Source organism: Cebidichthys violaceus, unplaced genomic scaffold (genome assembly GCF_023349555.1).
Source record: "Cebidichthys violaceus isolate CVI_PGR_0920_01 unplaced genomic scaffold, fCebVio1.0.p SCAF_128, whole genome shotgun sequence".
Classification (NCBI taxonomy): Eukaryota; Metazoa; Chordata; class Actinopteri; order Perciformes; family Stichaeidae; genus Cebidichthys; species Cebidichthys violaceus.
The window spans coordinates 101131-114507 of record NW_027176294.1 but is presented as its reverse complement, the minus strand read 5'-3'; the positions used below and the strand labels follow the sequence as shown (position 1 = coordinate 114507).

The window sequence follows — 13377 nt, the reverse complement described above, 5'->3', positions numbered from 1 at the left end:
TCACCTCAGACTGTGAATCCTCACTAACTGGGTTGAGATCGTGTCTTTTGCTTTCTCATTGTTTGTCACCACTGTAATATCTGTAGACTCTTTTATTATATGTCCTTTCTTTACATAGAATAGGTAATGTATTTCACGTATGTGTAGAACATATTTAGTGTTGCTGATCTGACATTAAACCGCAGTGAAAAAGCACAGAGAGGCAAACAGTACCTCTGTCTCACTGAAGGGGGCGTGAGAGAGCCCACGGGTCGGGTTCATGTTGTTCTGTCGTTGCTCTTCTTCTACACTTCTCTTCTTCTTCTACACTTCTCTTCTTCTTTTATTTTGCTTTGACAACAAGAACGTAAGATTCAATATCTAAGCTTAAAAATGTCTCAAAAAACAGTGAATTATGACCAAATCAACATCAATTCATCGTCGGACAGGTAAAGTAACCTTTTATGTGTTTGTTGTTCTCTTTATACATCCTGGTTGTTACGCAGATTTTCGCGGGTGGCGCCCGCGAGCGCTCCGCTTCTGAAACGCTCCCGGTGGAATCAAATCTGTTCCTTACCTATGTGTGTGTAAAGAATGCTGATATGAAATATGAAAAACAACCAGTAGTCAGTGTGCAAGCTGCCAGTTGAATGGTGATTGAAGCTACTCTAGTGGGTTGATATATTTGTAAATCTGACTTCTGTAGAGTCAGAGCCTCACCAGACACGAGCCTCACCGCACGTCACTGCTTCACAGACAGCCTTGAACAAAACTCTCGGCTAAATCAACTGAGATGAAGCAGTAAATGAGCAGTGCTGTCCACAGCTAACAGTTTCCTTATCTAACCTAAACATTCACCAAGCTACCTCCCCTCACATGTCTCTGCATTCCTCCTGTTCTCTATTCATTTCTCTCTCTGCGTTTCTTTTCTCTTCGCCCCGCCCTCTCCTTTACCTACAACCAATTACCGCAGGTGAGGCTGAATGACACCTAGAGTAACCAATCAAACAACAAAGCTCAAACTGAAGGCACTATCAGTGTTTTTTTATTTTTTAACTCTCACTTAGTTTAACCCATTGTTTGCTGTCAATATTGTTTAGAGCTGTTTATTTCAACTACTTATTCAACTGTTTACATCCTACTTTATTTAGGACTAAATGATCTTAATCCCTCAGTTAACCACTTTCTCTTTATTAAACTAAATTACTTTCAGGTTGATTTCCTTACTGAGTTATTTCATCCAACTGTATTAGGAACTAACTTGTTTTAATAGCTAACTTTTACACCAGGGCTTCATCTATGTGACAATCTACTTCCTATGTTGTGGTCCAGTCCCTCCCTGACTACATCCTGGGAATCTGTGTATAAAACACTCTCTGAGGTGGCTCTATCCCTTCATGAGCCTTCACCTGTCTCTTCCTTATTGGGTGTACCGTTAGATTCTCCATTGTCTGCTTTCAAACGTGACTTTTCTGCATGTTTAACTCTACTGGCTCAGCACCTGGTGTTGCTGAAGTGGAGACATGTTTCTTCATCAAGTTCAAGGCACATCTTCTGAGGTGTGGATACTTGTGTTCCATCAGTAAGTCCCATAACTCTTCATTCATGCCAGGTGTTTCCCTTGATTTGATCTCAATGTAAATGTGCAGTGAGAGAATCTCTGTCTCAGCAGCAAAGCTGTCCAGGTGGAACACTGATACTATTTAGCTCTCAGTGAAGCTCTTCTGATGTTCTCATGTTGCTCCTCATAGATGTCAAGCTGCACAATGTCTTTGTCCTGATGTTTCACTTCTGTCTGCATGTGAGGAACGTTCACAGCGTTAAAGCCTACTTGACAGCAGTTGTGTCTTTGAAACGTGTTTCCTTCACTGATCCTGTTGATGACATGTTCATCATAATCCTGCAGTTCTAAATCAGCTTCGTTGAACAGTAAAGGGAGATCTGTCACAAACACTGAATCCAAAAGCCACTGGTAGTCCTCTAGCTGTGCATCTTCTGCATGTAATGAAAGATTCAGAAAGTCTCACTGAATGTCAACAACAATGTTCCTCTGCTCAGCCATCTTACATCAGTGTGCAGCAGTAGGTCTCTGTGTTCAAAGCCCTTCTCCTCCAAGTGAGTCCAGAATACCATTCTCTGTAGAGTCCTGGTCCCAACACAACTCACAATCTTCAAGGCAACATGCCTCCCTTCTTTCATGTTGAACATCTTCCACCACAACGCTTGCTGCTGAATTCTACATGATAATAAAGGAAGTAGAGGAGAACTCTCTCTGTTAGCACAACATGATGAACCCAGTAGCACTAATCCGTCTCTTAGCTTCTGTGCTCCGTTTGGTAATGCAGCTCCAAAGTGCCCTACTTTGGTAAGACCACGCTCACACTGCAGACAAGACAGACGCTGTTTGAATCTCAGTAAACATGAAAAGAATTCTCCTCCCAGTCTGACTAAATATGTTAACTTTATGATCTTTGATCTTTGTGTTTTGAGCTAACTTAGCTAGCTGGTTGATCACATGGACAGTTGTAAACTTCTCCAGCTTGTCACCGACACTGTGACCACGACTCCCAACATGCCAAGCAACAACAGGACAGAGCCATGGACCGTTTATAAGAAGTAGACGTAGTCACTGTGACGTCATCCAATGGTTTCTGGACTATCATTTACAAACCTCAAATTTAGGTTGTTGGACGTCGCCATTTTATTTTTTTGCAACCAGAAGTGGCACGAGAGGGTGAAGCTCAGTACAACCATTGTTGTGACGAAGGACGACCTCTATAGACGAGTTTCGGAGAAGCAGCCGAGCAGAAACCGCACTACGTCCCTTGCGGAAGAGGACGGAAGTTAGCTGCTCGCGGACTAATATCACCGGCAGTAAATTGGTGAAAAGGCTCTGACGAGAGTGGCGGCGCGAAATGACGGCCGTGTCTGTACCTAGATTGAAGTGTGTTATGTGGCTGTTCGGAGTTACACTTTCAAGACTGTGTGCGTGCAAATAACCAGTAAGTAACAAAGTTCGGTGTTGGTTGTATTTCACCATAAGGTTTATCTTCTGTCATTTGCACGGCAATCTAGTCTCGTCTGTTTAGCCGCTCGTTCGTTGTTGTTTGCTAAGTGACGACCGTAGGAGATACAATGTACAGCCTATTCAGCATGTTACCTTTATCATTGCATGTTCTTACTAGCAAAGTGATGTTTGTACAAAGGTTGCAGAAATGATGCTTTAGTATAGTTACACTCTTATTTCTGGTTGTAGTTCATATTAGGCATCTACTAAACATCTATGCTGACATGTGGAGTTGCACTGTGGACTTGTATGGTACAACATGTTATTCATATAGAGTTTTTTTACTAATTATTATTTCATGTATATCCGTTTCAGAACCACACACTTGCTTGTTTGACTACTGTCAATAAACATCTCTACGGAACATCTTGACTGGAGCGCATTCTGATAGATGCCCCCTGGTGGTCACAATTGAAATAAACCAGTCAAATTATACAGTCCTTCCCAGTCAATGTTACAATTGTTATGCAACCAAAATATTACAATTAACTTTCATGAAGTGAAAACACACTGAAAGGGTTAAAGTTGTGAGACGACCTGTCAGTCACTGTGTAGCCCCGCCCTCAAGCATCCCCTGCTTTATGGTCTGTTTGACTCTAAATGGAGCATAATGTACTAAATGAACATCATGCTGTATTGAAGAAGACTGTAAACTAGAGATTGAGACCATAAACTCATGTTTACAATGTTTACTGAGGGAATAAATCAAGAGAGAAGTAGAGTCATTTTAGACTAGACTTCTATACAACCAGAGGAGTCGCCCCCTGGTGGTCATTAGAGAGAATGCAGCTTTAACACATGAAGCACTGACTTCACTTCTCAGAACCAGAAGTGGCCTCCTACACATTACCCAGCATGCACCACAAGCCAAAGCTTTAAAGTGGTTTGTTATTGATGGTTGTTGAAGTTGTTAAAGTGTTGTTCATAGTAGCCTTCATGTAAAAGTGTGTTTGTGTTCATTGATAACTTCTTAATGTGTGTAATGTGATGTGTTGTCACCCTCGTGTTGAACTGTATCTGGCAGGATAGGACACCTGTGTGGTTACACCGTTCTAGAGCGGAGCGAGCACAACAGAAGCACAACACATCATTTCATGATTCATGTTTAAACTGAGCTTCTCATGATTGACTTGAAACCAGTCAGATGGACTGGATGGGCTCCACTGGTCTAGACCTCGTGTCTGATCCACTTACTTTAGTTTTTACCATTGTGACCCATTCTACTTATGTCATATGTACTTATGAAAACTCCTGTCAATACAACGTATGCATTGAACCAGTATTATGTCATGATGTATTATGATAAATATTGCATATTATTATGATAAATATGATTGACTTATTGTATTATTGAATTGTGTCTCTGAATTGTTGTTTCATGACATCTTGTTATTTAGTGTCTGGTGTCTTTTCTCTCTCTCTCTTTCATCTTCTATCATCTCTCCAGACTCTGTCAGGCTGGTGAATGGGACTAGTCTGTGCTCAGGCAGACTGGAGGTGAAGTCTAACCACTCTAACCAGTCTAACCAGTGGTGGTCCTCAGTGTGTGAAGATGACTTTGACCAGCAGGATGCAGAGGTGGTCTGTAGGGAGCTTGGCTGTGGGGCTCCTTCAGTCCTCCAGGGGCCGCTCTATGGAGAAGTGGAGGCTCCAATGTGGACCAAAGAGTTCCAGTGTGGAGGCCATGAGTCTGCTCTCCTGGACTGTAGAAGCTCAGGCTCAGATAGAAACACCTGCTCACCTGGCAAAGCTGTTGGACTCACCTGCTCAGGTAGAAGAGGAGCTGCAGCTTTGATCTGGTTCATTTCTGTTCTACTGAAACTCACTTTGTTCTTTTACTGACGACTCTCTTGTTTCTGTTCAGAACCTGTCAGGTTGGTGGGAGGAGCCAGTCGCTGTGCAGGAACACTGGAGGTGAAACAAGGAGACTGGAGACCAGTAGATGACTCTTATTGGACCCTGAAGGAAGCAGCTGTTGCCTGTAGAGATCTGGACTGTGGCTCTGCTGTTTCTACCAGACAGAGAGAGGAGTCCTCAAAGAGATCTGTGTGGACGATCAACCCTTTCTGTGTTCTCTCTGGATCTGCTCTGAGAGATTGTTTAATATTATCTTCCTCTTCCTTCATCCTGGATCTCACCTGCTCAGGTAAGCCCATCAGTGACATCATCTATGTAGCACCCCAACACTCTATAGAGAGTAGACCTAAGTTACCCTTTAAACTGGAATGATGGGGTGTTTGGTATCCTAAGGTAGCTACCACCAAGGTTTACCTGATTTGGGTGAAATTTTGATTATTTATATTACGCTCTTAATAAACTTAATAAACTGTCAAACTTAATAGATGTAAACACTTAGACCACACTATTTTAAATAAGTGACCACAGACAACTTTTTGGGATGAAAAGGAAATAAAGGTTTACTGACTGCTTTTTACAATGTTCAAATCATATTTACCCTTTTGGGGGACAAGAAACAAAACAGCAATAACACAAATTAGAAACCTTTTAACATAAGAAATAGTACTTTCTGAACACAACTTAAATGTCTTCAGCTTTCTTTGTGAAAAGCCCTATTCCCTTTATTCACTTCTTCACTACAGCAGAACTCAGTGTATAACAGAATAGTTCAACTTTAAACACACATGGGCCCACACACACTCACTCACACAACAATAAGAAAGTTGCAGGCCTGTGGAGCTCGGGTGCGGTGATGCCTCCTGAATCCTTATCCTCAGCAGAGCAAAGACACAGAAAGTCTAAAGTCACAGTTCAGCGTCAGTCTTGGAGAAAACAGTTTGTGGTTCAAAAAATGAAACCCGTTGACAGCGGAGGTGAAGACCACGGCGGTGAAGTCCTCCTCAGGAACACACCAACAGTCCTTTCTGGTCAGCAATGGCGTCCTCTGGTCCAGTGACTCAGCAACTTTTACTCTTCACAGACACTCTTTCACAAAACTCTCGGCTAAATCAACTGAGATGAAGCAGTAAATGAGCAGTGCTGTCCACAGCTAACAGTTTCCTTATCTAACCTAAACATTCACCAAGCTACCTCCCCTCACATGTCTCTGCATTCCTCCTGTTCTCTATTCATTTCTCTCTCTGCGTTTCTTTTCTCTTCGCCCCGCCCTCTCCTTTACCTACAACCAATTACCGCAGGTGAGGCTGAATGACACCTAGAGTAACCAATCAAACAACAAAGCTCAAACTGAAGGCACTATCAGTGTTTTTTTATTTTTTAACTCTCACTTAGTTTAACCCATTGTTTGCTGTCAATATAGTTTAGAGCTGTTTATTTCAACTACTTATTCAACTGTTTACATCCTACTTTATTTAGGACTAAATGATCTTAATCCCTCAGTTAACCACTTTCTCTTAAACTAAATTACTTTCAGGTTGATTTCCTTACTGAGTTATTTCATCCAACTTTATTAGGAACTAACTTGTTTTAATAGCTAACTTTTACACCAGGGCTTCATCTATGTGACAATCTACTTCCTATGTTGTGGTCCAGTCCCTCCCTGACTACATCCTGGGAATCTGTGTATAAAACACTCTCTGAGGTGGCTCTATCCCTTCATGAGCCTTCACCTGTCTCTTCCTTATTCGGTGTACCGTTAGATTCTCCATTGTCTGCTTTCAAACGTGACTTTTCTGCATGTTTAACTCTACTGGCTCAGCACCTGGTGTTGCTGAAGTGGAGACATGTTTCTTCATCAAGTTCAAGGCACATCTTCTGAGGTGTGGATACTTGTGTTCCATCAGTAAGTCCCATAACTCTTCATTCATGCCAGGTGTTTCCCTTGATTTGATCTCAATGTAAATGTGCAGTGAGAGAATCTCTGTCTCAGCAGCAAAGCTGTCCAGGTGGAACACTGATACTATTTAGCTCTCAGTGAAGCTCTTCTGATGTTCTCATGTTGCTCCTCATAGATGTCAAGCTGCACAATGTCTTTGTCCTGATGCTTCACTTCTGTCTGCATGTGAGGAACGTTCACAGCGTTAAAGCCTACTTGACAGCAGTTGTGTCTTTGAAACGTGTTTCCTTCACTGATCCTGTTGATGACATGTTCATCATAATCCTGCAGTTCTAAATCAGCTTCGTTGAACAGTAAAGGGAGATCTGTCACAAACACTGAATCCAAAAGCCACTGGTAGTCCTCTAGCTGTGCATCTTCTGCATGTAATGAAAGATTCAGAAAGTCTCACTGAATGTCAACAACAATGTTCCTCTGCTCAGCCATCTTACATCAGTGTGCAGCAGTAGGTCTCTGTGTTCAAAGCCCTTCTCCTCCAAGTGAGTCCAGAATACCATTCTCTGTAGAGTCCTGGTCCCAACACAACTCACAGTCTTCAAGGCAACATGCCTCCCTTCTTTCATGTTGAACATCTTCCACCACAACGCTTGCTGCTGAATTCTACATGATAATAAAGGAAGTAGAGGAGAACTCTCTCTGTTAGCACAACATGATGAACCCAGTAGCACTAATCCGTCTCTTAGCTTCTGTGCTCCGTTTGGTAATGCAGCTCCAAAGTGCCCTACTTTGGTAAGACCACGCTCACACTGCAGACAAGACAGACGCTGTTTGAATCTCAGTAAACATGAAAAGAATTCTCCTCCCAGTCTGACTAAATATGTTAACTTTATGATCTTTGATCTTTGTGTTTTGAGCTAACTTAGCTAGCTGGTTGATCACATGGACAGTTGTAAACTTCTCCAGCTTGTCACCGACACTGTGACCACGACTCCCAACATGCCGAGCAACAACAGGACAGAGCCATGGACCGTTTATAAGAAGTAGACGTAGTCACTGTGACGTCATCCAATGGTTTCTGGACTATCATTTACAAACCTCAAATTTAGGTTGTTGGACGTCGCCATTTTATTTTTTTGCAACCAGAAGTGGCACGAGAGGGTGAAGCTCAGTACAACCATTGTTGTGACGAAGGACGACCTCTATAGACGAGTTTCGGAGAAGCAGCCGAGCAGAAACCGCACTACGTCCCTTGCGGAAGAGGACGGAAGTTAGCTGCTCGCGGACTAATATCACCGGCAGTAAATTGGTGAAAAGGCTCTGACGAGAGTGGCGGCGCGAAATGACGGCCGTGTCTGTACCTAGATTGAAGTGTGTTATGTGGCTGTTCGGAGTTACACTTTCAAGACTGTGTGCGTGCAAATAACCAGTAAGTAACAAAGTTCGGTGTTGGTTGTATTTCACCATAAGGTTTATCTTCTGTCATTTGCACGGCAATCTAGTCTCGTCTATTTAGCCGCTCGTTCGTTGTTGTTTGCTAAGTGACGACCGTAGGAGATACAATGTACAGCCTATTCAGCATGTTACCTTTATCATTGCATGTTCTTACTAGCAAAGTGATGTTTGTACAAAGGTTGCAGAAATGATGCTTTAGTATAGTTACACTCTTATTTCTGGTTGTAGTTCATATTAGGCATCTACTAAACATCTATGCTGACATGTGGAGTTGCACTGTGGACTTGTATGGTACAACATGTTATTCATATAGAGTTTTTTTACTAATTATTATTTCATGTATATCCGTTTCAGAACCACACACTTGCTTGTTTGACTACTGTCAATAAACATCTCTACGGAACATCTTGACTGGAGTGCATTCTGATAGATGCCCCCTGGTGGTCACAATTGAAATAAACCAGTCAAATTATACAGTCCTTCCCAGTCAATGTTACAATTGTTATGCAACCAAAATATTACAATTAACTTTCATGAAGTGAAAACACACTGAAAGGGTTAAAGTTGTGAGACGACCTGTCAGTCACTGTGTAGCCCCGCCCTCAAGCATCCCCTGCTTTATGGTCTGTTTGACTCTAAATGGAGCATAATGTACTAAATGAACATCATGCTGTATTGAAGAAGACTGTAAACTAGAGATTGAGACCATAAACTCATGTTTACAATGTTTACTGAGGGAATAAATCAAGAGAGAAGTAGAGTCATTTTAGACTAGACTTCTATACAACCAGAGGAGTCGCCCCCTGGTGGTCATTAGAGAGAATGCAGCTTTAACACATGAAGCACTGACTTCACTTCTCAGAACCAGAAGTGGCCTCCTACACATTACCCAGCATGCACCACAAGCCAAAGCTTTAAAGTGGTTTGTTATTGATGGTTGTTGAAGTTGTTAAAGTGTTGTTCATAGTAGCCTTCATGTAAAAGTGTGTTTGTGTTCATTGATAACTTCTTAATGTGTGTAATGTGATGTGTTGTCACCCTCGTGTTGAACTGTATCTGGCAGGATAGGACACCTGTGTGGTTACACCGTTCTAGAGCGGAGCGAGCACAACAGAAGCACAACACATCATTTCATGATTCATGTTTAAACTGAGCTTCTCATGATTGACTTGAAACCAGTCAGATGGACTGGATGGGCTCCACTGGTCTAGACCTCGTGTCTGATCCACTTACTTTAGTTTTTACCATTGTGACCCATTCTACTTATGTCATATGTACTTATGAAAACTCCTGTCAATACAACGTATGCATTGAACCAGTATTATGTCATGATGTATTATGATAAATATTGCATATTATTATGATAAATATGATTGACTTATTGTATTATTGAATTGTGTCTCTGAATTGTTGTTTCATGACATCTTGTTATTTAGTGTCTGGTGTCTTTTCTCTCTCTCTCTTTCATCTTCTATCATCTCTCCAGACTCTGTCAGGCTGGTGAATGGGACTAGTCTGTGCTCAGGCAGACTGGAGGTGAAGTCTAACCACTCTAACCAGTCTAACCAGTGGTGGTCCTCAGTGTGTGAAGATGACTTTGACCAGCAGGATGCAGAGGTGGTCTGTAGGGAGCTTGGCTGTGGGGCTCCTTCAGTCCTCCAGGGGGCGCTCTATGGAGAAGTGGAGGCTCCAATGTGGACCAAAGAGTTCCAGTGTGGAGGCCATGAGTCTGCTCTCCTGGACTGTAGAAGCTCAGGCTCAGATAGAAACACCTGCTCACCTGGCAAAGCTGTTGGACTCACCTGCTCAGGTAGAAGAGGAGCTGCAGCTTTGATCTGGTTCATTTCTGTTCTACTGAAACTCACTTTGTTCTTTTACTGACGACTCTCTTGTTTCTGTTCAGATCCTGTCAGGTTGGTGGGAGGAGCCAGTCGCTGTGCAGGAACACTGGAGGTGAAACAAGGAGACTGGAGACCAGTAGATGACTCTTATTGGACCCTGAAGGAAGCAGCTGTTGCCTGTAGAGATCTGGACTGTGGCTCTGCTGTTTCTACCAGACGGAGAGAGGAGTCCTCAAAGAGATCTGTGTGGACGATCAACCCTTTCTGTGTTCTCTCTGGATCTGCTCTGAGAGATTGTTTAATATTATCTTCCTCTTCCTTCATCGTGGATCTCACCTGCTCAGGTAAGCCCATCAGTGACATCATCTATGTAGCACCCCAACACTCTATAGAGAGTAGACCTAAGTTACCCTTTAAACTGGAATGATGGGGTGTTTGGTATCCTAAGGTAGCTACCACCAAGGTTTACCTGATTTGGGTGAAATTTTGATTATTTATATTACGCTCTTAATAAACTTAATAAACTGTCAAACTTAATAGATGTAAACACTTAGACCACACTATTTTAAATAAGTGACCACAGACAACTTTTTGGGATGAAAAGGAAATAAAGGTTTACTGACTGCTTTTTACAATGTTCAAATCATATTTACCCTTTTGGGGGACAAGAAACAAAACAGCAATAACACAAATTAGAAACCTTTTAACATAAGAAATAGTACTTTCTGAACACAACTTAAATGTCTTCAGCTTTCTTTGTGAAAAGCCCTATTCCCTTTATTCACTTCTTCACTACAGCAGAACTCAGTGTATAACAGAATAGTTCAACTTTAAACACACATGGGCCCACACACACTCACTCACACAACAATAAGAAAGTTGCAGGCCTGTGGAGCTCGGGTGCGGTGATGCCTCCTGAATCCTTATCCTCAGCAGAGCAAAGACACAGAAAGTCTAAAGTCACAGTTCAGCGTCAGTCTTGGAGAAAACAGTTTGTGGTTCAAAAAATGAAACCCGTTGACAGCGGAGGTGAAGACCACGGCGGTGAAGTCCTCCTCAGGAACACACCAACAGTCCTTTCTGGTCAGCAATGGCGTCCTCTGGTCCAGTGACTCAGCAACTTTTACTCTTCACAGACACTCTTTCACAAAACTCTCGGCTAAATCAACTGAGATGAAGCAGTAAATGAGCAGTGCTGTCCACAGCTAACAGTTTCCTTATCTAACCTAAACATTCACCAAGCTACCTCCCCTCACATGTCTCTGCATTCCTCCTGTTCTCTATTCATTTCTCTCTCTGCGTTTCTTTTCTCTTCGCCCCGCCCTCTCCTTTACCTACAACCAATTACCGCAGGTGAGGCTGAATGACACCTAGAGTAACCAATCAAACAACAAAGCTCAAACTGAAGGCACTATCAGTGTTTTTTTATTTTTTAACTCTCACTTAGTTTAACCCATTGTTTGCTGTCAATATAGTTTAGAGCTGTTTATTTCAACTACTTATTCAACTGTTTACATCCTACTTTATTTAGGACTAAATGATCTTAATCCCTCAGTTAACCACTTTCTCTTTATTAAACTAAATTACTTTCAGGTTGATTTCCTTACTGAGTTATTTCATCCAACTTTATTAGGAACTAACTTGTTTTAATAGCTAACTTTTACACCAGGGCTTCATCTATGTGACAATCTACTTCCTATGTTGTGGTCCAGTCCCTCCCTGACTACATCCTGGGAATCTGTGTATAAAACACTCTCTGAGGTGGCTCTATCCCTTCATGAGCCTTCACCTGTCTCTTCCTTATTGGGTGTACCGTTAGATTCTCCATTGTCTGCTTTCAAACGTGACTTTTCTGCATGTTTAACTCTACTGGCTCAGCACCTGGTGTTGCTGAAGTGGAGACATGTTTCTTCATCAAGTTCAAGGCACATCTTCTGAGGTGTGGATACTTGTGTTCCATCAGTAAGTCCCATAACTCTTCATTCATGCCAGGTGTTTCCCTTGATTTGATCTCAATGTAAATGTGCAGTGAGAGAATCTCTGTCTCAGCAGCAAAGCTGTCCAGGTGGAACACTGATACTATTTAGCTCTCAGTGAAGCTCTTCTGATGTTCTCATGTTGCTCCTCATAGATGTCAAGCTGCACAATGTCTTTGTCCTGATGCTTCACTTCTGTCTGCATGTGAGGAACGTTCACAGCGTTAAAGCCTACTTGACAGCAGTTGTGTCTTTGAAACGTGTTTCCTTCACTGATCCTGTTGATGACATGTTCATCATAATCCTGCAGTTCTAAATCAGCTTCGTTGAACAGTAAAGGGAGATCTGTCACAAACACTGAATCCAAAAGCCACTGGTAGTCCTCTAGCTGTGCATCTTCTGCATGTAATGAAAGATTCAGAAAGTCTCACTGAATGTCAACAACAATGTTCCTCTGCTCAGCCATCTTACATCAGTGTGCAGCAGTAGGTCTCTGTGTTCAAAGCCCTTCTCCTCCAAGTGAGTCCAGAATACCGTTCTCTGTAGAGTCCTGGTCCCAACACAACTCACAGTCTTCAAGGCAACATGCCTCCCTTCTTTCATGTTGAACATCTTCCACCACAACGCTTGCTGCTGAATTCTACATGATAATAAAGGAAGTAGAGGAGAACTCTCTCTGTTAGCACAACATGATGAACCCAGTAGCACTAATCCGTCTCTTAGCTTCTGTGCTCCGTTTGGTAATGCAGCTCCAAAGTGCCCTACTTTGGTAAGACCACGCTCACACTGCAGACAAGACAGACGCTGTTTGAATCTCAGTAAACATGAAAAGAATTCTCCTCCCAGTCTGACTAAATATGTTAACTTTATGATCTTTGATATTTGTGTTTTGAGCTAACTTAACTAGCTGGTTTCTGATTATTATTATTATTATTATAAATATTATCGACTTATTGTATTATTGAATTGTGTCTCTGAATTGTTGTTTCATGACATCTTGTTATTTAGTGTCTGGTGTCTTTTCTCTCTCTCTCTTTCATCTTCTATCATCTCTCCAGACTCTGTCAGGCTGGTGAATGGGACTAGTCTGTGCTCAGGCAGACTGGAGGTGAAGTCTAACCAGTCTAACCAGTGGTGGTCCTCAGTGTGTGAAGATGACTTTGACCAGCAGGATGCAGAAGTGGTCTGTAGGGAGCTTGGCTGTGGGGCTCCTTCAGTCCTCCAGGGGGCGCTCTATGGAGAAGTGGAGGCTCCAATGTGGACCAAAGAGTTCCAGTGTGGAGGCCATGAGTCTGGTCTCCTGGACTG

At 42.3% G+C, this 13377-nt stretch overlaps 1 protein-coding gene across 1 annotated transcript; it reads left to right on the top strand.

Moving 5' to 3' along the window:
• Positions 1–4921: 4921 nt before the first annotated feature.
• On the top strand, positions 4922–11205 carry LOC137870058 (scavenger receptor cysteine-rich type 1 protein M130-like; the record flags this gene model as incomplete). The annotated part of the gene is made up of 4 exons (XM_068707049.1): positions 4922–5192; positions 9739–10062; positions 10156–10437; positions 11027–11205. Coding segments are annotated over 4 exons (1056 nt in total), but the record flags the coding sequence as incomplete, so codon positions are not given.
• Between the last annotated feature and the right edge of the window lie 2172 nt (positions 11206–13377).